The sequence below is a fragment of the Cydia pomonella genome, chromosome 25 (genome assembly GCF_033807575.1).
Source record: "Cydia pomonella isolate Wapato2018A chromosome 25, ilCydPomo1, whole genome shotgun sequence".
Classification (NCBI taxonomy): Eukaryota; Metazoa; Arthropoda; class Insecta; order Lepidoptera; family Tortricidae; genus Cydia; species Cydia pomonella.
In genome coordinates, this window is record NC_084727.1 from 10155748 (window position 1) to 10181790 (window position 26043).

Sequence of the window (26043 nt, forward strand, 5' to 3'; positions counted from 1 at the left end):
AAAAAATGGTTAAAATATTTCGCTCCTCGAAGGGTATATTTTTAAAGCAGGTATTATTATTACCCTGCCTCCCGCTTCATGTTTACCGCACTTTGGACGTATCAGCTGTCACAAAACTTGAAACTTGAGGTTTTGTGTTTCGAGAATTTTCCTTATATTACATCATTTCTTGTTACTTACACCGAATTGAGGCTAAATATGGTTTAAAAATCGAAGATAAACATATTTATGATCTAATAGAGAGTATGTACTCAAAAATTAATGACTACATTGTTCGTATTCAGCTTTAAACAAATTGGACCGAATCACTTGGAACACAAAACCTCCGCCAGTTTTGTGTTCCAAGCGCGACTCACATCCTTTGTCTCTGTCGCGCATAGTCATTCAGTGGAAACCTCCTGTCAAGGGAGATGGTATTGTCATCGCTGCGCACTTCATTATTTTTGTACAATCAGAGCCATTGAGGTGAATTCTTGTCTTTTGCATTCGGTTTCGTTTTGTTAAGTCGCCTTCTGCACCAGTGAGTGTAAAGGCTTGACTATCGCGAGGACATACGCTCTACACTCTTGATTAATTTCAATTATTATCGTCAAAGTATCTGTGATTTATTGTAGAATAAACATGAAGGCTGTAATGCTTGCCGTCGTTTCGTTCCTGGCTGTTTTCGCCCCGGCTTTGGCCACCCAATGTGAGTAAATTCTTTGTTTTTATTTTTAATCTTTTTTGTTTTTAATTTGTGTCACCGGGTAGATATTGGCTGTGCGCACTGATGAAAGGTCATTCACTAAATAATGTTGCTTCTTTCTATTTCTTAATAAAAATTAAATTTGATTACATTATTTTAGTGCAGTGCACAGTTTCTGCTTTTTCTTAAGTTTCCTTATATTCCATAAAGAAATAATGCACAATTTAGAAGGTATTTTTTGTACAACATAAAAAGTATGACATCACACACTTAAATTATTATTATTAGCTACACCAAAATTAGTGTGTTTTGCAGTTTGCAGTGAACTATTTGCTCTTTCTTATATATATCTAGAAACCATTAAAAACTCTTCATGGGTATGTAACATGGATTTGGCAGTGTATGTTAGGACATACAAAAAAACCTTTGACCCTCTTTTTTGTATATTTTTTTTCTAACCAGAATTTTTAGAACTATTGAGCACAGAGGAGGCTTGAACTCACATCCATGACTTTTTTTGTAGTAAGAAAAAATCAAGGGTTAAGAAATACCCAAGGTTACCAAATTCGAAAATCAACTTAATGTGGGATGCAAATTTATATTGAAATATGTAGATTAACCTTTGGTGTTCAAAAGGTTAAAGAACACCTAAAGTCGTCTTTACTAGTAGTGCCCAAAGCGCCAAGATCAACTATAGGTGTTATGGCGGACTATTATTATATACATATATTGTTGTCTGAGTACCCTCAACACAAGCCTTCTTGGCTTACCGTGGGACTAATTTGTGTAAGAATGTCCCTATATATAATATTTATTTAATCATTGATATATCAGTTTATCCATGTGCTTTATAATGTACTGTTTGAAGCTAATCAGAGTCAGTCTAAGCTTTACACTGATTTGGATAGGACAAAGTGAGGTAGTGTCATTAAAAATTTCATATTTTCATAAAAATTGTCATTAATGATCATATTCTAGTGTTATTTGGCTGCAGTTTTCTGTAAGGTGAAGGTACTTCCCCAGTTGGGCTCTGCTCTAGATCTGGAATGACATCCGCTATGTTGTGCCCTACCACACAAACCGAGATGACATTCACAGTGCCCATGCCTCTCTTTTGGACGTAGTTTAAGGACAAGCACCTGGGCTTTCTCAAACAAATGAAATTCATCTCAAATAACTATACAACAAGGTTCAATTCAAATTAAAAATAGGAATATTTTGTATGGTTAAACTTCAAAGGGTATAATGGGCACTGCGAAGTACAACAGTAAGTACATGAACGTGGTCAGAAACATAAAATAAAGATTGTTATCAAGTACATATAAATCAGAACAGCAATTAAACATCATTACTTGATGGTAAACATGCTGATAAACATAATCTGTATTGCCTGATACACGGTATTGGTTAGATATGTTTAATATCATAGTACTATAGGTATTTTTCTTTATCTATGTTAGTATGTCAATTGTCAACAATATTTTGAGATGAACAAGCAAAACATTTGGTAATGATTAAAACTAAAATGACGAATATTATTCAGAATGTTTATTTATATATAGGTCATACCAAAGATTTATATAACTTTGTATACAATTCTGTTTGGTCCTACTGAGCAACTTTTACTATAGGACCAACCCCGAAATCGCGAAAAAAAATTTGTCTGTTTCATACATTTTGGCTGTCTGGCCTCGCCTTGACATTTTGTATGGCAGAGTTATTTCTTTTTTTAGATTTCGGGGTTGGTCCCATAGTAAAAGTTGCTCAGTATGACCTGTATATTCACCCTGTAAATTTATGTAGATGACTAAATAAACACCCTGTAAACACTGTTACATAAATTGACTAAGCCCCAAAGTAAGCTCAATGAGGCTTGTATTGTGGGTACTCAGGCAATGATATATATAATATACTACGCTATTTGGCATAAATATTCGTATGTAGTATTCAATTTCTTTTATACCTATTGTAAATATTTTCCAATTTGATCTCTGTTTGACCCAAAGGTTAACTGGTAGACAATGCCTTCTAGCATTAAATAAATAAAAAATAAATAAATAAAATAATAAAAATAGTTTATTTACCAAAAATTTTACAAGATTTCCTTAACCTATGACTGCCACACTAGGCTAAGCCTGTGTTGTGGAGTCAGATTGGAAACAATAAGTACTAATTTGAATTACATCCTACGCTGAAGTTTTGGTTTCATAATAGGTTACTAATAGTAAAATTAAGTACGCCTTTTGTACAACTTTTACTGTGCAGTAAAGTCTAAATAAATATATAAATACTTAAATACATAGAGAACAACCGTGACTCGGAAAAAAATATCTGTGCTCATCACACAAATAAATGCCCATACCGGGATTCGAACCCAGGACCATCGGCTTCATAGGCACTACCACCTAGGCCAGCCAATACGACCGCGTATTCTAGTGCCCAAATATGTTGGTACAGTCAGCCAAACTATTAGCTAAGCACCCTTGTATACAAATATGTATGTATCCACATAAAACCCATGGTATTAATTTGTATGTATGTACATGCTTTATTGTTCATAAAAATAAACACAAGAGACACAGTTACAGAGTAAATTAATTACAACAAACGCGAACTTATCCCTTGATAGGATCTTCCCTCTATGAAGAAGTGAAGCGCTGGAGGCCTAGCGGAAAGAGCGTGCGGCTTGCAATCCGGACGTTGCCGGTTCCGGCTCGTACCAATGAGTTTTACGGAACTTATGTACGAAATATTATTTGGTATTTACCAGTCGCTTTTCGGTGAAGGAAAACATCGTGAGGAAACCGGACTAATCCCAACAAGGCCTAGTTTACCCTCTGGGTTGGAAGGTCAGATGGCAGTCGCTTTCGTAAAAACTAGTGCCTACGCCAAGATTAGTTGTCAAGCGGACCCATGAGCCGTGGCAAAATGCCGGGACAACGCGAGGAAGAAGAAGATACTACGTCGGTAGCCAACAAGCATACGGCCCGCCTGATGGCAAGTAGCCTATGGACGCCTGCAACTCCAGATGTGTAACATGCGCGTTGCCGACCCTAACACCCCGCAACCTCGTTGAACTCTGGCAACCTTACAGGCAGGAACACAACACTATGAGTAGGGTCTAGTGTTATTTGGCTGCGGTTTTCTGTAAGGTGGAGGTACTTCCCCAGTTTGGCTCTGCTCTAGATCTGGAATGACATCCGCTGTGCACAAAGACATATTGCACAAAGTATTAATTGCAATTTAGTTATCTGCGCAGTAAACAACTGGGACCTATTTCGGTCCTGATAAGCGTCTGTCAGCACATGACGTGCGGTACAATCAAAACTAGCTTGTGTTAAAAGTACAAAGCACTGGGTCTTGAGTAATTGATTTATTTCCCAATTAAGTACATGATAATGTTAAGACCATGACCGGCGCTCCCGTTGGCGCGGCAACTCCCTTGACAGCTCGCGCCCATGACGGCTGGGCTGTCAGTTAGGGCACGTTTACAAACCCGGCTAATATAAATATTAACAAATAGTATCAAAATAGAAATAGTTTGATAGCAAAAGGTGTTTTACCAATAATAATGATATGAATTATCTTATATTTCTAATACTTGTTACATTTTTATTGATATGATGACCACGTTTGGATGTGACGATCAAGTGACGTTCACATTTTTATTGCCTGTCACCATGCCTGTCACGTTCTAACAAGTAAGTGCGAAAGTGACGCACTGAGAACCATTTACAACAATTGAAATTGCATTAACGTTTAATGGTTTAAACAGTTCCACATGAACATGGAGTTAAACCAAGAAAAGTTTGCAGCAATTTTGATAGCCCAGACTTGGCCCAGACAGTGCAGGAGTTATTCTAAACATCAAACATCTATGAAATGACGTACTTAACACTTGCCAGATTAGCTTGATCTGACTGAAATATAAGTTCCGAAAAACTCATTGGTACGAGCCGGTGTTTAACCGACCTCCGGATTGCAAGTCGCGCGCTCTTACCGCTTGCAAGTCGCACGCTTTGGGATACAGCCACAAAAATGAAAAAAAAAAACCTTGGGACGTAGGTATTTTGCAACATACGTGGACAGATTGCCGGGTGACGGGTACTAGAAAACAAAGCAATAGGATTAACACAACATTTCCATTTCAACGGTAATCTCAGCTAGAGTAATGTATTGCGAAACACGTTCATTGATAAATCGATACCTAATAACAATACCTACCTACATAAAGTGCCTAATAGTTGAGAACATTGAAGTGATTGAAGAGGATAGGACAATGTCAGGTTTCTAATATAAACTAGAGATCTGGCGTTGAAACTCTAGGTCCATTGGGTCACAAGTTTTTTGCAGAAACCGCGAAGTTTCTTCTTGATGTATAGTTAGTTGTTCGATTTGTAGCTGGCCCCGAGCGGCTAATCTATTGTCTAAAAGTTATGGCCAGATTACTTTGGCCTACAATTGTTTAATGCCAAATATAGTAAACACCCCTATATAATGGAACAGGCACCAGTAAAGGGATGGTATAGACAAATCCTGTATAACAAGTATTTACCATCAGTTTTTATACGCTGACAACATTTTACGAAGAGTATTTGTATTTGTTAGTTTGAAAATTAATGACGCCATACATCCCATGACTGGAGCAAAAAACCATAGTTTTAATCGGCTAATAATATTGAAACGAATTGCATTAGCTTTCATTAAATACATAGAAAACATAAAAGACGAATTGGACATTAAACTTTTAAAGCATAAAGCGGTACACATTTTACAGATGTTGAAGTAAATGTGGGATAGGGATAATATATTACTTAAAGCCGTTGTTGCTGTTAATATGATGTTACACAAACATTAGAAAACGACATTCAACTTTAAAAGCATGAAGCGGTAGACATTTTACAGATGTTGAAGTAAATATGGGATAGGGATAATATATTACTTAAAGCCGTTGTTGCTGTTAATATGATGTTACACAAACATTAGAAAACTAAGGGATTCAGATCGAAGGTCATTGGCGCCAGGCAGAACTTATCAATCTAGCCGAGATTGTCCAAAAGTCTCGAATCTCATTCGGTAGCCGCCACAGCAACACGTGTTTCATTGTCACGTCTCAATCTAATCATATCAGTACGTGAGGCTATTAACCAATACGTGACTGTCCGCCTGTATCTCGAGATGACAGACGTAAACAGATAAAGTTCTTAACTCTCAAGTGCATGCAGGGTTATCCGCAACTATGTAGACAATGACGTACATTTGGTATTTAGGTATTTAGATTATATTACATTACTATAAAAGCCGGGAAACGAAGGGTTGCAGGCCAAGTAGATGTAGACGGCCGAGCGTTGCGAGGACAGATAGGGATACGCGGCTGGCAACCCCGTTGCTCGCCGAGATTAGAATAGTGCTTTTCTCTAACTTGCAGTGAAATAAAAAAATGTAGTCAGTTTTTTTTATTCGAGGGTTTACACCGCGTGATGATGATGATGACACCGCTAAAAACAAATTACGAATCTACTATTATTTGATGGTTTAATGCTAAGACGTTACGTCACAATTTGACGTTTAAGAGCAATTCCTAGCTGAGCAACTTTTCAAATCTCGAATTTTTGAAGCTATGTTTCTGTCGCGCTGCGGTGGGTGGGAGCGGGCGCTATCTAAGTGTGAGTGCGCGCACACAGATGCGAGACGCGAGCGCTCGCTCATTGCACGACGTTCCGTTGACATTGCCGACGAGCCGGCCGGAATTCATCCTGCGCCATCCGACGCAAGTTGTTTTTGATGTTATCAAGTTGTGTTTGATGTTGTTTTTAATTTTTATATTATACTGTATCTATTAATTATTATTTAGATGAAGACTGCAAAAAAGAATGATGTCCTTGCTTCGGTCGTCGTACCTATCCGTGACAATAAGTTGGCTGTGATCATGGTGTGTTGTGAAATTTTGTAAGTAGGTATGGTTAACCTACAATCTAAATAGTAGTAGTATCGCAATGACAATCTGGGTAAGGTATGTTGGGGTAATGCCGGTCAATTTTGGGTCCAATTGAGAGAACACGCGAATTTTTTTTTCTAGATCGTGTCAGATTCTTGAAGTACGGAGCAAATCGTTAAATAATAACCGTAGATTCGGCCTGGATTTTGGTAATCTTCAATATATAACAGTTTTAGTTTTGTACATGTGTAAAGATGAGACATACTTTTTTAGGGTAACGAGTGTTTTGCCATCAAGGGAGAACATCGCATGGTGAATAAAAGTTGTTTTTAATGGAAAGAGAATAAGGTATCACAAAGAAATAGGTCCGGTGTTTAGCCTTCTCCTACGTATATAAATTGCAGCCAACAATACAAACTTAAAAGTTGTCATCGAATGTTCTATTTTTCGTATTTTTGTATCCGATCTTAACCCTGATACAAAAATTTGGTAAAATTTTGGCTCTCAAACTTTGATACTTATGTTATATGGCAATTTGATAAGTAAACAATGTGCTAATAATTGCGATTTTGACGGTAAAATATAGGAATTATATATATATAGTTGATATACAATCTTTTTATAAAATGTAAGCATCGTATGCAAAGAGTAAAGTCAATATATAGGAAAAGAGAGCCCTCTTGAAGCATTTTAAGGAAACTAATTTCGAAGTGCTAACTATATATGTGTGCGTTCACATCTACATTATGCATCCGTATGTGAAGGTACTTTCGTACTACATAGTATTAGGTCTACTTCGGCGGTGTACATATTATTTTTTTGTTTGTTTTCTTGTAACTTTCATAGTTTTTCTGTTTACAAGATATTAAACAAAATACTAACTTGTAAGCCGCCCAAGTAGACCTAATATTATGTAAAAAAGTTTTAAAAATAATGAAATAAAAAAAACATACTTTATAGTAATGGAAGAATATGTATATTGCTTTCAATTTGGTATACAAGATAGTAATAGACTAGGTGTTGTAAGTACTTCAGCTTCTGAGCGTTTCTTCATTGACCTTAATATGCAACTGGACGTGAATTCAAGATATTCCGGAGGTAAAGTAAGGACAGGTATAGTGTATATTAGGATAAATCCTGGTAATTTCGTCTCGCTCTCAAGCGCCGTAAACAATTTGCTCCAGATATTCTTTAAAATAAACACATGAGTAATGATGTCGGTATTCGATTTCTTCTTGGACTAATTAATTTCAGGCATAGAGTGTATGTCTTGTCTACACACGTACTTCCATAGATGCACTCTATCTCGTCTTAATTCGAGAATCAAATTGCACAAACCTTTCAGAGTTTCATCGGACATGTTTGTCTTAACAAAATTAAATAATCACCGCTTGTTTTCATCTGTATGTATGTATGTATAAACTCTTTATTGTACAAAAGACAAAATATAAATATGGCACAGGATAAGCAGTACAAAGGCGAACTTATCCCTTTAAGGGATTTCTTCCAGTTAACCTATGAGTAGATGAGAATTGATGAAGAATGGTAGACAAATATAGCACTGAGTACAATAGACTAAAGGAAAATCAATAAAATTATAAAAGAGGGCGAAAAAAAAAACAATTAAATGAAAAAGAAAATAAAGCCAAATTAGGGAGAAATGAATTTGCTACGTTCTTCGCCCACATCCGGTATTATCCCAACATACCTTAATCGTTGAACCGCCGAATTTCAAAATGGGCCTTATTTTGATATCGGCTAGCCGTAATGTAAATTTGCTATCTAGTGGTGACTTGTGACGCACAAGTGTGAGCAATGCAAGACAGTCAATTTGTTAATGGGTATTTATGATGTTTTAATCAGAATAAGCAGGTTGTACCTATTATCCTACTTAGCTTTATTTATAGGCCTTTAATAGTAAAAATTACTAAACATAAGCACTACGTGACCTGTAATGTAAGAAAAAAAAAACGTTTTGAAGTGACAGGCCATTACGGGTACATTTTAGATTAGAATAGAATAGAAATCTTTATTGCAAAACCATGGTAAATAATAGTTGTTACATTAAAGAGTGTATTTTGGTTATATTACGGCGATCGACTGTTGATTGTTGGTGTATTTTTTCTCATTTTAACCATTAACATGTTATGCCCATCACTATTCCTCCTGTGTACGTATATTTAGAAACTGTCTCCGCCTCCAATTCGTGCGATAAGGACAACTGCAGCTCGGACTAAAATTCACACGCAAAAAACTCAAAAATCGAGGTTTCGCTCTCGACTGTTTCCTCCTCCAAAACGCAACCAATCTTTATGAAATTTTAGAAACTGCAAGAGGAAGAAATAATCTATGCCGCTATGTTTTGATTTTTTGGATATTTTTTGTCATATTTGTATACTGAGCCTTTTTTTACAGCCAATTCAATTGAGCCGTTTTTGCGATTTTCGAGGCACTGTATCTTTCTTCAAAATAAAATAATCCAAAAAAGCAAAACATAGCGGCACAGATATTGATGATATTGATCTTATTTGAAAAAATCACTGCTCTAGGTTAAAAATCCAGGGAGGAATCAGTCGAGAGCGTTTGTATGGAAAAATCGCAACTAGGAATTCCTCTTAAAAGCAGAAGAAGGTTGCTTTACAGGCCTAGGTGTGTAAGACTGTATCAAATTAATTTACATATCATCTTCACCCATCACACCGGATAGTATTTCTGGACCTTATTTGTAATACCTAAGTCATGTCAACATTCCATTACATGTTTGAGAAAAAGTTATGTCTAAACAATAGCAAAGATTTCCACTTCTATTAACGAAAAAAAAACTTTTTGCTTGCTATACGTGCGATGCGATGAATTGATAATCCTTTGTTCTCACATGAGTCACATGCAAAGGGTCCAAAGTCAATGATGATGATGGTATCCTGTTATCCCTCATCAGGGACATAGGGCTCTCAGAAGGGATTTCCATTTTTCACGGTCCAGCACGGCCTCCGACTGATGCATCCTCCTTTTCCACTGTGCGCCTCCAGATACTTGGGCGACCGTGCCCCCTTTTTCCGGGAATTTTCCAAGTCAGCCCCCGCTTGGATAGGTGGTTGTTTGGTCGTAAAACATGTCCAATCCAGCGCCATTTCCGAAGAAGTATATCTTTAGCTAAAGTTCGTCCAGTCGATTCCCATAATTTCGTATTGGAGATGGTCCGGTGGCCAGTAGGTAGACTCGTGCGATTGAAACAAAGACAAAGAATAATAAAATTAATCACGTTTTCCTCATTGTGACAATATGACCTAGTTCACGCCACGCCTAGATACCTAGTTACCTAGCTAGGTAGCTAGTCATTAGTCGAACAGACTAGCTTAGAATGTTAATATTGGTTTAAGGAAAACCAAGAGCTTTTTTAGGTAGGTACTTTACCTAAGGCTTGGGCAAAGAATATTCTATGCATAACATGCACAATGAGAAAAAAACCGGTCAAGTGCGAGTCGGACTCGCCCACCGAGGGTTCCGTACTTTTTAGTATTTGTTGTTATAGCGGCAACAGAAATATATCATCTGTGTAAATTTCAACTGTCTAGCTATCACGGTTCATGAGGTAAGCCTGGTGACTGACGGACGGACGGACAGCGGAGTCTTAGTAATAGGGTCCCGTTTTACCCTTTGGGTACGGAACCCTAAAACGATTTAAAACAATTGAAATTGCATTAAAATTTAATGCCTTAAACAGTTCCATATTGAACAGAACAGCATATATTACGGTTCCGCAAAGATAGTACATTTTATTGTTTTGTTTAGACAAAATTTACTGACTGTTCGTTAATTTTATCGTTTTTCCAATACTTCGGAATGTTCCAACTGTTAACGGTACTGTTTTGTTCATTAATCAATGGTAATCGCTGTGGGCCACACATATTGTAAACAATATAGTAATTATTTTTGTAAGTATTACTTGTAGTGGCTGTTTGTTTACCCTAATAAAGAGAAAAAAAATACTGTTTTTCAAACATTGGTCGATATTGCATAAAGCAGTTAATCTTAATGAAAATCTCTTTAATGTGACTCTCGATAGTTTTTTTTTTTCAGTGAATATAACATTTGACATGTCAAGTGTTTCGTTTGAAATATGACGAATATCAGGGGCCTTATTCGACATGCACAACTGTCAAATTTCGCGTCCACATCAAATCAACACTTGATTCTATCGCATGTTGATTGTATCAAGTGTTGATTCTATCAACTGTGGATATTATCATTTGGAACAATCAAAACTCATTCATAGAAAAAATAATCAAACTAAAATCAACTTTGTTTATTACTACTATACAGTTTGTAATGGCTCTGAACTCGAAGTGGATCGGTTTGATTTGATTGTCACCTGACTGTGGATTGCAAATGTCAAATTTTGACAAGTGTTGATTTTATTGCTAGACTTTTTTGTCCATGGGCTTGGGCACCATCTTGGATTTTTTGACGTACGACAGGGAATACCCTTCCTTTCATACAATATATGGCATAGAGTAAGGCGTCTTTTTTTTTTAAACATAACTTTACAAGAATCAGCGACATCTTGTATCCGATAGGATAAGTAATGCGCTATGAATAATGCGGCGGCGAGTAGTGAAACTATACCTGACAATGTCAATCAATTAAAAAGTGACCACACAGTTGATGGTCGATAAAGGCGATTATTAATTGAATTTTAACGACAATAAAGCACTATTGACATGCGATCTTTTTGTTGAACCCACACCTACACGTCGAATAATGCTCGCTCCACATATTCTCCTAGAAACGCTCAAAATTCTAAAAAAATTCAAGCAATTTACTCCGCACCCAGTTGCTTCTAAACCACGTTCACGATCCAAGTTGTAAGTATACCTTAACACATCTTTCAGGCATATGATTTAAAGTCCGTTTTTTAAAAATTACGAGATGGTTCATGAATCCTTTATTAATTTTCCAAAAATTACGCTATTACATTATTTATAAAAAAGATATAATATAACTGTTAGTAACTCGGTCACTTGGTCTATCACCAACTATTTGAATGCTCTTTGTATGTATACGCAACCCCATTGTACAGTCGCCATCACCATTAAGACCTACTGTATGGTCTATATTACACGTTTGGCGGGTAGTGAAATTTGTTTAGGTATCCTCCTTGTGACTAGTTAGAACAGTTTGACGGGATGACGAATAGGAACAGATTTGCAGTTTGACCAATAGCTACAAAATTACGATGTGTCCTAATAGAACTAAATCTACTTGTGACGGGTTGAAACAAATAATACTGCTTTTGGCGGTGTGACCGGTTAGAACAAAATTTTGGTGTGATGAGTTGATGCCTAAATCGACCTAAGTACTTATTGTTTATATAAACCTACAAAAAGACGATTCCTATGTACAGGAGATTAAATACATATTATGTTATTCAACTACGAATTAAAAAATATATATTTCTGTTTACACATTTTTTTAACGTTTTTCTTTAATAAAATAAAACATTAAAGTTTTCTGTGACTATATTTCATTTTCTTGAGTGTAGATTATTAGTTTCAGTTTCCAGTTGATACCAGGAACTACACCTCTTCAAAAACTTTGCTGGTGGTTCGACATCTGTAAGTTTATATATAAAATATCATAAAAACACTTAAGATAAAAACTTATAAATAAATTCTGGTCGGTCGGTGGTGTGTCCAGAAGGCTGCTGCCCCTCTGGATAACAATGCTGATCCGCCGATTGAAATATAGGCCAGGCCTCTGGTCACCAGAAACCTTTAAAAGGCGTTTTGACATTTCCTCATAGACCCACGCTAGGACCCCAGGGTTTCAACTTCAACCCCAAGCGCCACAAATATGTAGCTAAGGTTTTAAATTCTAGACTATGAACATGAAATATTGTTCGCTAGTTAGGGAATTAGAATAAAATAGTAATAGGAGACGGCCGTGGTCGCGGTAGGTAGGTACATCATGCGTGGGCCAGGCAAGCCCTGAAATTATGCACCAATTTTACTATAACTTTGTTCACCTATTGACTGTTTCCAAGATAATCGGTTTTAATATGTAGTCCGTATAATCGGGCAGTATAATTTGCCTCATATTTTTAACACAAAATAATTATCGGTACATATATATGTACCTATTTTGCAATATTTTCTTGTTTGCATCACTTAGTTACTTGTTTACTCCGATTGACGTGTTTATCATTTTCGTTACTATGACAGCGCAATACTTTAAATATTGTAACGTGAAGGTTGAGTTCGGTGCCAATAACTCACACTAATTTAAGACCCACCTTACAGTTTACATAGCGGCATTGTCCTACGATGCTTTAAATGAATACGGTAAACATTTAAATACTACTACTAGGCGTTTATTGCGCGTACTCAGTCGAAAAAGTTTGAAACCGATTTTGACGAAGAGTGCATGCGTATTGCATATTCGAGCGATAGAGAGGCAAATAAAGACAGGATATAGTTGCCTTTTCTCAATACAAATTTGAATACTCAAGCCGTAGCCATTTTGGTGGTTATACTGCTTTGTATATGTGCGTAAAAATGTGTATGTGTGGATTTTTAGGGATGTGGACGGGTCGATTTTGATCATATTATATATCGATAAGTGCTACACAGCGAAACTTCGATATCTTCACAAGAAATAAACATCACAGATGGATAATAAATATTTTATAATATAATAAGATAACTAATTTCTTGCAGAAAAAATGTTTTAGTAGTTATTTATGTATCGTAATTAAAATATCCTGGTCCTTATTTTACTTTTTAGCTTCTCTATGTGCAATCGGCATGTCAGGCTTCTGTCCAGTGTAACACCGAGATACTTTGGGGAATAGTTATGTTGTAAGGCTGTACCCCGGAATCTAACTCTGAGGGTCTTATGTGCCAGCTTATTGGACAGGTGGAAACAGCAAGCTTCGGTCTTAGAAGGATTTGGGCACAGGCGCCAACGGGTGAAAAAGTCGGCGGCAGAGGTCATATAGATATAGCTACATGATAAAAGAAATAGAATCCTCCATTATGCGTGGTCGGACGCCTGTTTTTCTGCCAATGCCTATTCATAAATCTGTTAAGACCTTTTTTCTTGATAACACCTAAAATAATAAGTTTATAATTAATCTCAATGTCTCCAGTTTGCTGTTTATTCAAACAGAAAAATCCAAATTTCTCAGTCATTATACGACCGCTGTCTTATATTATACGTTGAAAAAGTCGGCGGCAGAGGTCATATAGATATAGCTACATGATAAAAGAAATAGAATCCTCCATTATGCGTGGTCGGACGCCTGTTTTTCTGCCAATGCCTATTCATAAATCTGATAAGACCTTTTTTCTTGATAACACCTAAAATAATAAGTTTATAATTAATCTCAATGTCTCCAGTTTGCTGTTTATTCAAACAGAAAAATCCAAATTTCTCAGTCATTATACGACCGCTGTCTTATATTATACGCCATTAAAAATTCAACATTAATAACAATTAATTAGGCATATCGTCCAATTTATAGTATGGCACAGGTATTAGTTCTTACAAAGTTGACCTTAATTTACAAATTTATAAGGAGTTGATGTAAAAGTGAATTGGAAGAAGTTGATAAGCAGACGCAACCAGCTAGTCGCCGAAGCTCCGCTTCCCTCGGATGAGCCAATTAAGCCTGCACCTAACAGGCTCTGGCTCATAGGGGGCTTTGAGCTTGCTGTTGCGTCAATTTTCATATTAACAAAAAAAGCTAGTCTAACAACACAATTAATGATTATTTTGCCGCATTCTTCACTATCTCTCCCTGTCTCACTGCCATCTGACCTTCTAACCCAGAGGGGAAAATATACCTTATTGGGGCTACTTCTTCCTCGTGATATTTTATTTAACCGAAAAGTAATTGGTAAAAGTTAAATGATATTTTGCACACAAGTTACAAGATGTTCATTGTTAAGAGCCGGGGTTAGGACCCACGACCATTGGTTTTAAAATCAAACTTTATATATAATTTGTATTTTTATAATAAATCAGTTTTCTTTTTGACATTTATTAATTGTCAAGATTTTTTTAAATCCTGGGCAATTGTCACATGTACGTTTTATGATAGATCTACATCGACGCAACTGCATGTCATCGTCATGGTTCTTGCGGTTTATTTTTATAACGCCAAGATCGGAATTTGGCAGCTAACTCCATCTTGCGTCAAGTAGAAGAATCAAAATCGTACAGAAAAAACTACTCTCTGCCTTAGGATCCCCTTTCAAATGTCATAAATCCAAACATGGCAGCCATACCCATCGACAAAAAAGTCTACCGTTGATCTAATTTCATTTGACAGTTAACTAATACGTATTCGACACGCTTATATTTGACAACTAGAATCCTGACTAGAGCTGGGACTGCGTACCAAAAGTACGTCTCTGTTACTCGTACCAAAAGTACGTCTAAAATACTACTTTTACGAGTATGACCCCCAATAGGCAGTTTACGTATTTGCCGGTCTTAGGCGTCTTACAAATAAGGATTATTTATGCAAATATCGACTTATTATTTCGGTAGGGGTCGGAAATATTATGACGTTTTGAGTGAAGGCTATGAATCCATTGACATATTTTTATTATATATTATTACACTATTTTTAGATACAAAAGACGCCCAGACGACCGTCTGTTAACAAAATTTTGTTTTGCTTAAAGTAACGGTAAGAATGGAGGTACGAGGTGATGAAAGTTTCATATATGTTTTATTTCAGAAATCAAAGTTCGTACTTTTAAATACTCGACAAGCTAAAAGTAGTCTATTACAAAAAACCTGTTCCAAAAACTATTCCGGTACAACGCCCCGCCTCTAGTGTGGATATTGTTCACTGACAGGTGTTGATGATAGCAATTCGACAAGTCACAATATTTCCCACATCAAATGGAAATCAACACGAAACGTCACTTTTAGCATGTCGAATAAGGGCCCAGTTATATGCACTGGCAGGGGATATGCACTTATTTAGTCCAAGTTTAGAAAAAACGATTGTATTTTCGTCGACGAATTTATGAGAAGTATAAAAGGGAAATTCCAAAAGTGGGTAGGAATAGGAACAGCACTATAGTATACTTTCCAGCAATCCCAGCACACCACTAAAAGGATCAGAAGTCAAACTGGGATCTAATGCATAGTGCATGTGACACAATTCATGAGATTTTTATCTGTATCAGTTAAACAGCAGACTTATAATGGCATCAAAACCATTACATTTCTCATGGTCTGAAAGTGGATCGTTGTTGATCTAAAATGTGCAGAAAATGATATGATATGATGGCGATTCAGTGGTCGGACTTCGGACCGTCAACATCTGAGGATGCCTCGTAGAGAGGCGAAACAAGTCGAGTCTTGTATTTTCGGTGGTGGATTGTTATATCTATTTGCGTATTTATGTTTGCAGTGGGAGGGTGAGAACATTAATTGTATGACAAATACGCAAGTAAGTATAACGGGTTAGCATGTTATCTTTTCGCGGATAAGCAAAGTAATATTTTTTGTATTAATGAAAATGATACATGATGATACATGATGAATGATGAAATGCTCTAGAGCACTGTACTTTCTAAGTACGTTTTTTTTACGATAAACAATTAAAATTGTGGTTTAAATGGATTTGTTGTACAATTTCCATCATGATAATTAACTCCCCATGTCATAAATTATGATATTTTTACCTAAATTGTTGATTGAAAGTACCCTCAAGAAATATACTACTGAAGTTTTTTTTTAATGCACATGTATTTTACTTTCCTACGAATACGAAGGGAAAAGTAGAGTGTTTAACTCGGGTGAATGGCACCATTTCAGTCTCGGACTATTGGCGCTCTCACGGCATTTGCGCGCCAAACTACCCCGACGGAAATGAATGCCTTTCATCCCTTGGTCAACAATCTATTATTAGGCAACATATTGTCATTTATTATCTAGCAGTCTCTGTATCTTTAAACAAAGGCAATCAATCAATCCATTGAAGATAAAGTACAAGTTATGACAGACGTATAGGATATTGTAGATATTTAGGTATTGCATGTAAGGATATCAGATATCACTACCACCTTATAAGACAAAGTCTCTTGCCGCGTCTGTCAGTTTGTATGTATGTATCATCTTCATCTTCCTTTGTCCTAGCATTTTGCTACGGCTGATAGGAGCCTGGTGTCCGCTTGGCAACTTATCTATCTATATATATATATTATGAAATTATACAAATACCTGTTTTGGTTCATGGTCCTTAATACTCAATGAAATCATCTTACATAACCTTATCTTGACTACGGAACGGAACAGAAACAGACAATAGCCGCCATTTTGCCAATTGAGCGCGCGCGACAGCCATCTTTGATTGAATACGTTGACCTCTTGACACTTCGCGTTGTCGTTGTCGATAAATACATACACACGCAACTATTATTTACATCTATTTGTATGCAAACTATTATTTACATCTATTTGTATGTAGAATTTTAACCAAAGAAGAAAGATTATAACCATTGTAACCTCCTATGGCCCAGCCATTCAAATGAAAAACCCAAAATTTGCTAATGAAATTGGAACCGATAGTGTCCGATGATCATGATGGTCAAGGTAGGACCTTGAGCCTTAGGAAGCTAAGACTATAATCGCTTGAAATTAAGATGTTTATATTTTTGTATTACCATAACTATGGCAGACGTGTAAATGCTTACAGCAGTTGTAAATCTAGTGATTCTAGTAGTAACACAAGCGAGTTACCAACTAGAACAAATTAGATTTTGCAATGTTGACAGGTTAAGGACAACTCCAGCCCCACACACTTACCGTCTCTATTTGTCCCCCAACGAAGTAATTTTAACCCAAAATTTAATTTTATAACTAAGCTATGCAATTTACACACAGCATTGAATGATCTAATCTTTCCTGCATCCTACATTTAAAATGTTTCCACAGTAGATAGCGAGGTCACTATATACTTCCTTCAAACGCTTCCTTCCGCATTCATAAAAACTTAAGATTCAAATTGCAAGTTAATTCAACCATTACAGTGGACGAGTAAATAAGTTTTTGGCAAAAAAACCTTTTTGGGTACAAGCTTTTATTGCTGACTACTTTTTTTCCACAGGCAACTAATACGCATCGAGACAATTCTAAAAACCCCAAACACAATTAGGATGCTCTGTTTTATCACAGAGTTCCTATGGCTACCCCCTGTCTCCGTCATCAGATCAGCTTGATGGTACCATAATATTGCATTGTCACCCGACTTACATATGTATGCAAATTTTCAGCTTCATCGGAAACCGGGAAGTGGGTCAAATTTAACTTGAAAGATTTGTCCCATACATAATAACAATAAAAGCTTGTAAAAATACACTTCTTTATCCTACTCGGGTATTGGTTATTGTGGATGCACTAATGTGTTTTTATAGGCATACAAAAGAGAGCATCTACTCAAAATAATCTTAAATTATGGCAGTACTCCAAAGAAATCGGTGTCAATACCTTGCGTCACCGCGCAATTTGTAATTTAAATTTTTAAGTTATTCTCATCAGCAAAGGTAACAAACGATATAAAGTGAAATAGTAACAAAGAAATACAATTTAAAACATTACAGTCCCTTTTAGGAAGGTGGGGAAAAATGAGTTACTCAGCGTTACCAGAGACGTGCGAGTAAGTGCTTGTTGAAAACCAAAAGAATCAGTTCATTTGTTTTTCTCTACAAGCCCTAACTTCACAAACTTTACACCTTAGTCAAAATATGTGGCTTGGCCGTTTCGTTACTGCAAGAAGTATAATAATAATAAATAACCGGCCAAGAGCATGTCGGGCCACGCTCAGTGTAGGGTTCCGTAGTTACTCTTCCGTCACAATAAGCTAAACTGGAGCTAAAGTATAGTAAATTGTTAACCAAGGGATGAAACGGTACCTTTCACCCGAGTTAAACAAATAGGCAAATTTTGCATAATCAGTACCTAATTAAAGTAAGTCTTTTTACTATGAAGGGAAAACTTTTTGCGATAACTCAAAAACAGCTAAACTGATCATGTCTGCTATAGTTTTCATTTAATGTCTTTCTTAAGCTCTACTTCCACGATTTTTTTCATATTTTTTGGGCCTATGGTTCAAAAGTTAGAGGGGGGGGGACACATTTTTTTTCTCTTTCGGAGCTATTATCTCCGAATATATTCACTTTATCAAAAAATGTTTGTTGAAGACCCCTATTAGTTTTAAAAGACCTTTCCAAAGATACCCCACACTCTAGGGTTGAAGCGAAAAAAAAATTCACCCCCACTTTACGTGTAGGGGAGGTACCCTAAAAAAAATTAAATTTTTAGATTTTATTGTACGACTTTGTCGGCTTTATTGATTTACATATCCATGCCAAATTTCAGCTTTCTAGCACTAACGACCACGGAGCAAAGCCTCGGACAGACAGACAGACAGACAGACAGCCAGACAGACAGACAGGCGGACATGGCGAAACTATAAGGGTTCCGTTTTATGCCATTTGGCTACGGAACCCTAAAAAGAATGAATATTTTTTTCACCTCACGCCCATGTGACGGTTGCGGCCAAGCGGCCAAGACTAAGGTGTAGTTTGTAAAGTTAGAAGCTTGGCTCCACAAGAGATCTGATAACTTTGACAGTGCGAGCATTATGGTTTCGTCTTGGCTACATTTTACATGCAAATGTTTTTGATGGGATACATAATACATGAAGACAGAGGTGACAACAAGAGTATTCTTTATTATTAACCGTTTTCTTTGTCTTCCAGGCTCCGTGGCGCCAGTGAACGTGCCCAAGGAATGGATCACCATCCACGGCACTTGCCGCTCCGCCATGCGCCGTCAGATCCAGATGGAAGTCCGCGCATCGCTGCAGTATCTGGCTATGGGTGCTCATTTCTCTCGGGATGGGGTGAGTTTGTTTTATACTACGTCGGTGGCAAACAAGCATACGGCCCGCCTGATGGTAAGCAGTCTCCATAGCCTACACCTGCTACGCCTCCAACCCTAACACTCCGCACCTTCGTTGAGCTGTGGCAACCTTACTCACCGGCAGGAACACAACACTATGAGTAGGGTCTAGTGTTATTTGGCTGCTGTTTTCTGTGAGGTGGAGGTACTTCCCCAGTTGGGCTCTGCTCTAGATCTGGAATGACATCCGCTGTGCTATGCCCTACCACACAAAGCGAGATGACATTCACAATGCTCGTACCTTTTTTATGGACGTAGTTTAAGGAGGTACCGGGGTCCAGTACTTTCCTTGAGGCTTTATGGGCTTAGTTTGGGTACTGCTTGTCCATGCATCGGTATCGTAACTTGTAACTATTTAAAACCTGCGTTCTTCTGCCTCGCGTTATCCTGGCATTTTGACACGCCTCATGGGAGCCTGGGGTTCACTTAGCAACTAATCCCTTGAATTGGCGTAAACAGTTTTTGCGACTGCCATCTGACATTCCAACCCAGAGGGTAAACTAGGCCTTATTGGGATTAGTCCGGTTCCCTGGCGATGTTTTCCTTCACCGAAAAGCGACTGGTGGTAGTTTGAACCCGCGACCTCCGGATTGCAAGTCGCACGCTCTGACCGCTACGCCACCGGCGCTTCTGAATCTGCATTCTTGCAAATAAATGTATTTTATGTAATAACTATTTCTATCTTGTCATGGACGCCGACTTCTCTAGAGATGGGGAGAGCACTTCAAGTAGTATTTGACTGTGGGATAAGGTGAGCTCTGTAGTTACCACTTGGCCATGCGCCGCCAGATATGAGAGCTGAATATACAGGTAACAGCTCCACCACTCGCTATCTGCGATGAAAAGTGATTTGAATGCGTGGGGCTTGCTAGAGTTGCTACTGTTGCTAGCAATGAAGATGAAGCTGATCTTTAGAGAAACGGCGAAGTTGATAAGCCTACAGCCTTCTTTAGTTTGCCTACCTATTTGAGAAATGTGGATACCGGGTTCGCGTGGTCTAAGGATTCTGGTCTGGTCCTCGACCACAGAAGAGTATTGTTATTTTCCCTTTATTTATTTCTCGCATTAAGTTAAGATTTATTATAATATGGATATAAAAACCAATACAAAAAAACTAGTTGCTAGCAGCAGGGCAAGGCCCAAACTGCCGGCGGTCAGGGCCGCAGAGAGAGGAACCGCCGGACTATCCGCGCCGTGTCCAAGACTACCGCCTTCTGCATCTGACCCTTGATCCAGTCACCTAATCTCAAGAGGTTGGTCAATACTCTTCGCAATCAGACCATTCGCTGAAACTATCAGGACAAAGGTGGCCGAATCAACATCCCACATAGCGGTTATTTCGGGAGCCAAGTCTAGGTACTTACTGGACTTGTCCTTCACAGCTTTCACGTGATTCTCATCATGATTCATTCATTCCTTTTACTTATTATTAATGATATTTATATCTATATGCCTGTCACGTTCTAATAAGTATGTAAATGCGAAAGTGACGGGCATAGTGATAAGCGATAAAAATAGAACCATGCTGCCACTTCTGGGTGATACTTCTACTTCTACCTACCCCATCCCCATACACCATGTGTATTCTAAAGTAGAGTAGGCTAGGCACTGCCTCAACTGGCTGTACTTGCCAAATTTCTAATATTTCATTGTCCCACAGGTGAACAGGCCAGGCTTCGCCAAGCTGTTCTTCGACGCGGCCTCCGAGGAGCGTGAACACGCACTCAAGCTTATCGACTACATGCTCATGCGAGGAGAGTTGACCCATGATGTGTCCTCACTCATCAAGATCAGGGTGAGTTGTAATAGTCATCAAGTAGACATATTACAATGCGCTTATGAACGTCAAATAAAGCTACGCCGGCTCTAACCCTACACCACTGATCCGAGAAGATTTAAATCCCTCCTAAGTTGTAGGACGGTATCCCAATATAGGACCGGCAGGAAACACAGCGGGACACATCTTTTCATAACATTACATGCTCTTAAATGTTATTACTGTTTCCTTGTTTCAGCCCCCGGAGAGCAAGACCTGGGAGGCTGGCGTGGACGCCCTGGAGCAAGCCCTGATGATGGAGAACGAGGTCACCAAGAGTATTCGCACCGTCATCGCGGCCTGCGAAGATGATCCAGAATTCAACGACTACCACGTAAGAATCTCTTATTTTTGTTATGTCAAGCCATATATAATTATTTATGCTTACTTATGTAAGCATAGAGTGCTCACTCCATACATCAGTTTTCTTACCAAAACGCTTATAGGGACCGTGCGCGTTGGAGGGTCTGCCATCTTGTGGCCTGAATCGGAACCATAAACATGTACATTTACACGTCACGTGTTTTCTTGTGCATAGTAAGTGCTGTCATCTTGTGAGCTACATCGGAACAATAAACATCACATTTACGCCTCGCGCCAAAAATCTAACGGCTCCTGTGCTGCCTCCTACAGTTCTTGCACGCTCCCTATTGTTTTCGTAGTCGACATCTAGCATCGAGTAGATTTATCAGTACTACTAATAGGGTTGTTTCCATCTACAAATCTTAGGGCAGAATTGTATCTCAATAAATTGTTTTGGATTACAAAAACATGTTAAACTACTTTTAGGGGACCTGTAATGACCATATTTTTGTAAATATTGAATTTAAAATATCTTTTGGCACACGTCACGTGACCAAACTCGAAACGTCATTGAAGATTCTGATGACGTCACAACTCTCGGATTGACACTGTTGACAGTTAGGCGATAAACAACAAATGACAAATGTCAGTTAACAGTTCGTATCTTCTACGTGTGTATGTAGTTATGTGTCAAACCGTAAACTGTGACGTCACACAATATTCAAAGAGCGTTTTGGGCACGAAAGCATCTATCAAAATATATTTTGTTAATTTAACATATTTAAAGCCGTTTTTAGTATAAAAGTTGAATTTTAGGGCAACTTTTAGTTAATATAAAACGTAATACAAGCGTTTCAAAAAATTTAAAACAACCCTATCAACAATAGATGGTGCGACGATTGAAAAGTCATTAGACTCAACGATTTTCAGCTAATATTATAACCGGATTAACCGGGAACTCTATTTTCAATTTTTTCTATTATATTAGTTGTAAATTGTTGAGCAATGCACTTTTCGTCAGTCGCGACACTCGCGACATCGAACGTCAAGTAGCGGTACTGATAAATCTGCTACTTGACGCTAGATGTCGACTACGAAAATAATGAGCGTTTAACCAAAAAAACTGATGTATGGAGTGAGCACTCCATTATGCTCACTTATATCTCTAGGGGCAGGCTGACGCACCCGCACGTTTCGGAACGTTTCAATAAAAGTTGGAAAAGTTCTCGGGTATTTCATAAGAAATTAAGGAAACTTTCATTTTAGAAATGGAGAATAGATCAGGAATCGTAGCAGTAATTCAAAGCCTTAGGAGCATGAGTACTGTCGACACAGCACTGGCCATATTCGCGGCTAACTGATGTCCCAGCAAAATGTTAAAACAGAAATTCCTGTTGATAACTACCCGAAAAGCCTATGAAAAAGTTTGGGGTAGGCATCACATTTTCAAACCACCCACTACACATGTTATAGGGAATATTACGCAAATTTCTGCGTAGGAGGCGCCACTACCACAATCCATCACAATCTGCGGGTCTACCGCGAAACAAGAAAATCGAAATTACGTTATCTAACCTCTTTATCATTCTTGCATATGCGACCGATGAAGTGAAATAACTAAATTTCGCGTTTCCCGGTAGGCCCGTTGTAAACAAACCGCCTTGATGCATCAATGTCATATTTTATTATCTGTGAAAACTTGTCAAAAAACTGTTTAAGGCACATTATTGCAGTAATACTCCCTATTATTAAAATATTGGTGTGTCCTCGTTTGTTAAATGAGCTATCCCAACATGTTCTACGCTTTTTCTTGCAGCTGGTCGACTACCTGACCGGCGAGTTCCTGGAGGAGCAATACAAGGGCCAGCGCGACCTGGCCGGCAAGGCCACCACGCTCAAGAAGATGATGGACCGCCACTCCGCCCTCGGAGAGTTCCTCTTCGACAAGAAACTGCTCGGCATGGACATCTAAGCTTTTGTCTTTTAACCCGTTAAAAAAATAGTGGTACCATAGAGAAGAAATTATTAACCGTTAAGTGTCAGTCGGCCATCTTGATTTTTTGCGGCGACTGACATTCATCCGTATTTTAGAAGAATTGTATAAATATTCTCCTCAAGATGGTGAACCGCCAGTTTGGCTTCGGAGAGTTCTTAATCGACAAGAAACTACTCGGCGTGTACATCTAAATCTAACCCTTAATTGTGATACAATAGAGAAACGTCACATGTCAGTCGGCCATTTTGAATTTTTCGCTTCATTTTTTTAAGTATCATTGTACAAATATTCTCCAGTACCCTCCACCACCCTCAAGATGATGGACGTCACTCAGCTCTAGAAGAGTTTATCTTCGACAAGAAACTTCTCGGCATGGACATTTAAGCCTTTTATTTTAACCTGTTAAATAGTGGTACCATAGACAAACCTATGCTGTCAGTAAAAAAAAAAACTTAAAAAAAATTAGTTGTACCATAGAGAACAAATAATTGTGTCCGTCGGCCATTTTGAACTAGCGGCAACTGACATTCAGCCATGTTTTTTTAGAATTGTACAAATATTCTGTTAAAAAATATATAATTCATTAGAGAAATCGCGTTTAACTCTGTCCGCTACTTACGCGCTAAGATATTTTTTTGTAGAATCATTGTACAATATATTCAGAACAACGCGTTCCTGTTAGTTGGCGATTTTTAACCATTTCGCGCCAACTGGCATTTTAGTCTTTTTTTTAATGCTTCATTTAATTTAAACTTATGTACAAATATTGTAGTTGTAAGAATTAGAAAGTGCTTGGCATATATTTATGCCTTTAACCTATTAAAAAAGTATATCTACCATAGATTCAGTACAAGTTTTTTCCATTCTGTCAATTGGACTTCTGCCCGTTGACATTCAGCCATATTTATTTATAAAAAAAATGATTTATGTAACATTGTACAAAACGTAGTTGTAAGCAGTTTATTACTCCACTATAGTTATTTATTAAAAGTCAATTTAAATCGTAAAATAGTGATCATGTAGAACATATGTAACGCATTGGCGCTAAATCAAGCCATAGAGTATTTGTTTTTTTAGAATAGACGTTAAAAGCACATTGCTCAACGTATTTGTGTTAAAACTGTTTATTTTGTTTAATTTGGTATAAATAAAGTTTTTTCATCCATTAATTTGAATATTATTTCACGCCCTTCAACATCAACAGTAGGTATAACGCTTTTCCAGGCATAGTACGATTTATGTTTTTATACGGTAGATGAAGTGTTTAATGTTGTTTAAGTCTTAAGTATTGTTTCTCTTGTTATTATTTAGTATTTAAATGTTGCCGTATTTTTAGACTGATATTTATTTGTTTACTTGTAGGTACCTACATTTGATAAGTTCTTTGTTGTTGTTTTTCTCATGTTTTTCACTTTATGTACATATATTCAAACACAATTCTGTATTGTTCATGAATAAAGATACTATGACTATCGACCACATACGCGCCAATAGGATTTCAACTCTAGCATTCCGATTTAAGGTTCAAATTAGATTACACTTTCAGGAAATGTTACTTGTCTTCAAATGAATCATCAAAACTGGATTAATTGGAATATATTTGGATTTTTTTGGGAAAACCTTGTAGATTGGTGCGGCCTGAAAAAGGGTTAACCCTTTGACGGCCAAAGACGTCAAATGACGTGCGCGGCTCCAGTCCAATATCATCCGTCCTGCATTCCGACAAGGTTCATAATGACGCGCCGCACACGTTAAACGTTCGATAAGGGGCGTTCAGAGTATGGAAGGTAGAGGTAAGGAATGCAATCTCCATAGGCAGAACTGTTGCAAGTGTCCGGCTGTTAGCTATAAATAATAGTTCCAAATCTCTCCAGAGTAGCGCTAGAATAAAAAAGTAAAAAAAAACAAATCAGAAGTGCGCTGTCTGATTTGATTTTCATTTTCAAATATTTTAGGTATTATAGCGCCACTTTTTAAGATTTTTTGACGGACACTTTTTGGTACATGGAAATTTCATTCCTTAACCTTCCGTAGTTCAGAGCATTCTAATAAACGTATGTAAAATAATTTTGAAATTAGAACCTATCTAACCGATATTTGCAAGAAAACCAAGATGTGCGAGGCCCTAACATTTTTTCTGCAAAGAAAATCCGGTCCTAGAGGCACGAGAGCAAAAACCCGCCCACGCACTCTACTCTGTATCTTTAGGTATTTAAATAAAAGTAAACAATTTGTAAATTTTCGGGTAGTTATAACATTTATTGATTAACCAACCAAATACAAAAACGCTTGAATCTGTGACTGTACGACCTGACTTTAAC

The 26043-nt window shown here is 37.5% G+C and overlaps 1 protein-coding gene across 2 annotated transcripts; it reads left to right on the top strand.

Moving 5' to 3' along the window:
• The first annotated feature begins 224 nt into the window (after positions 1-224).
• LOC133531446 (ferritin heavy chain) lies at positions 225-24891 on the top strand. Of its 2 annotated transcripts, none has more exons than XM_061869673.1 (6): positions 225-243; positions 615-688; positions 19406-19548; positions 21268-21402; positions 21623-21757; positions 23543-24891. In XM_061869673.1, the coding sequence occupies exons 2-6, from the start codon at positions 622-624 to the stop codon at positions 23696-23698; spliced, it is 636 nt and encodes a 211-aa protein (XP_061725657.1). In that variant the 5' UTR covers positions 225-243; positions 615-621; the 3' UTR covers positions 23699-24891. The 2 variants fall into 2 exon arrangements, with proteins under 2 accessions (XP_061725657.1, XP_061725656.1); XM_061869672.1 differs by lacking the exon at positions 225-243 and adding an exon at positions 343-465.
• The last annotated feature ends 1152 nt before the right edge of the window (positions 24892-26043 follow it).

Excerpts from the sequence above, each read along its gene's own strand:
- LOC133531446 (XM_061869673.1), top strand. The coding sequence starts at position 622 with ATGAAGGCTGTAATGCTTGCCGTCGTTTCGTTCCTGGCTGTTTTCGCC. Across the intron at positions 689-19,405 it reads CCCGGCTTTGGCCACCCAAT|GCTCCGTGGCGCCAGTGAAC; the intron begins GTGAGTAAATTC and ends TTTGTCTTCCAG. Across the intron at positions 21,758-23,542 it reads CAGAATTCAACGACTACCAC|CTGGTCGACTACCTGACCGG; the intron begins GTAAGAATCTCT and ends TTTTTCTTGCAG.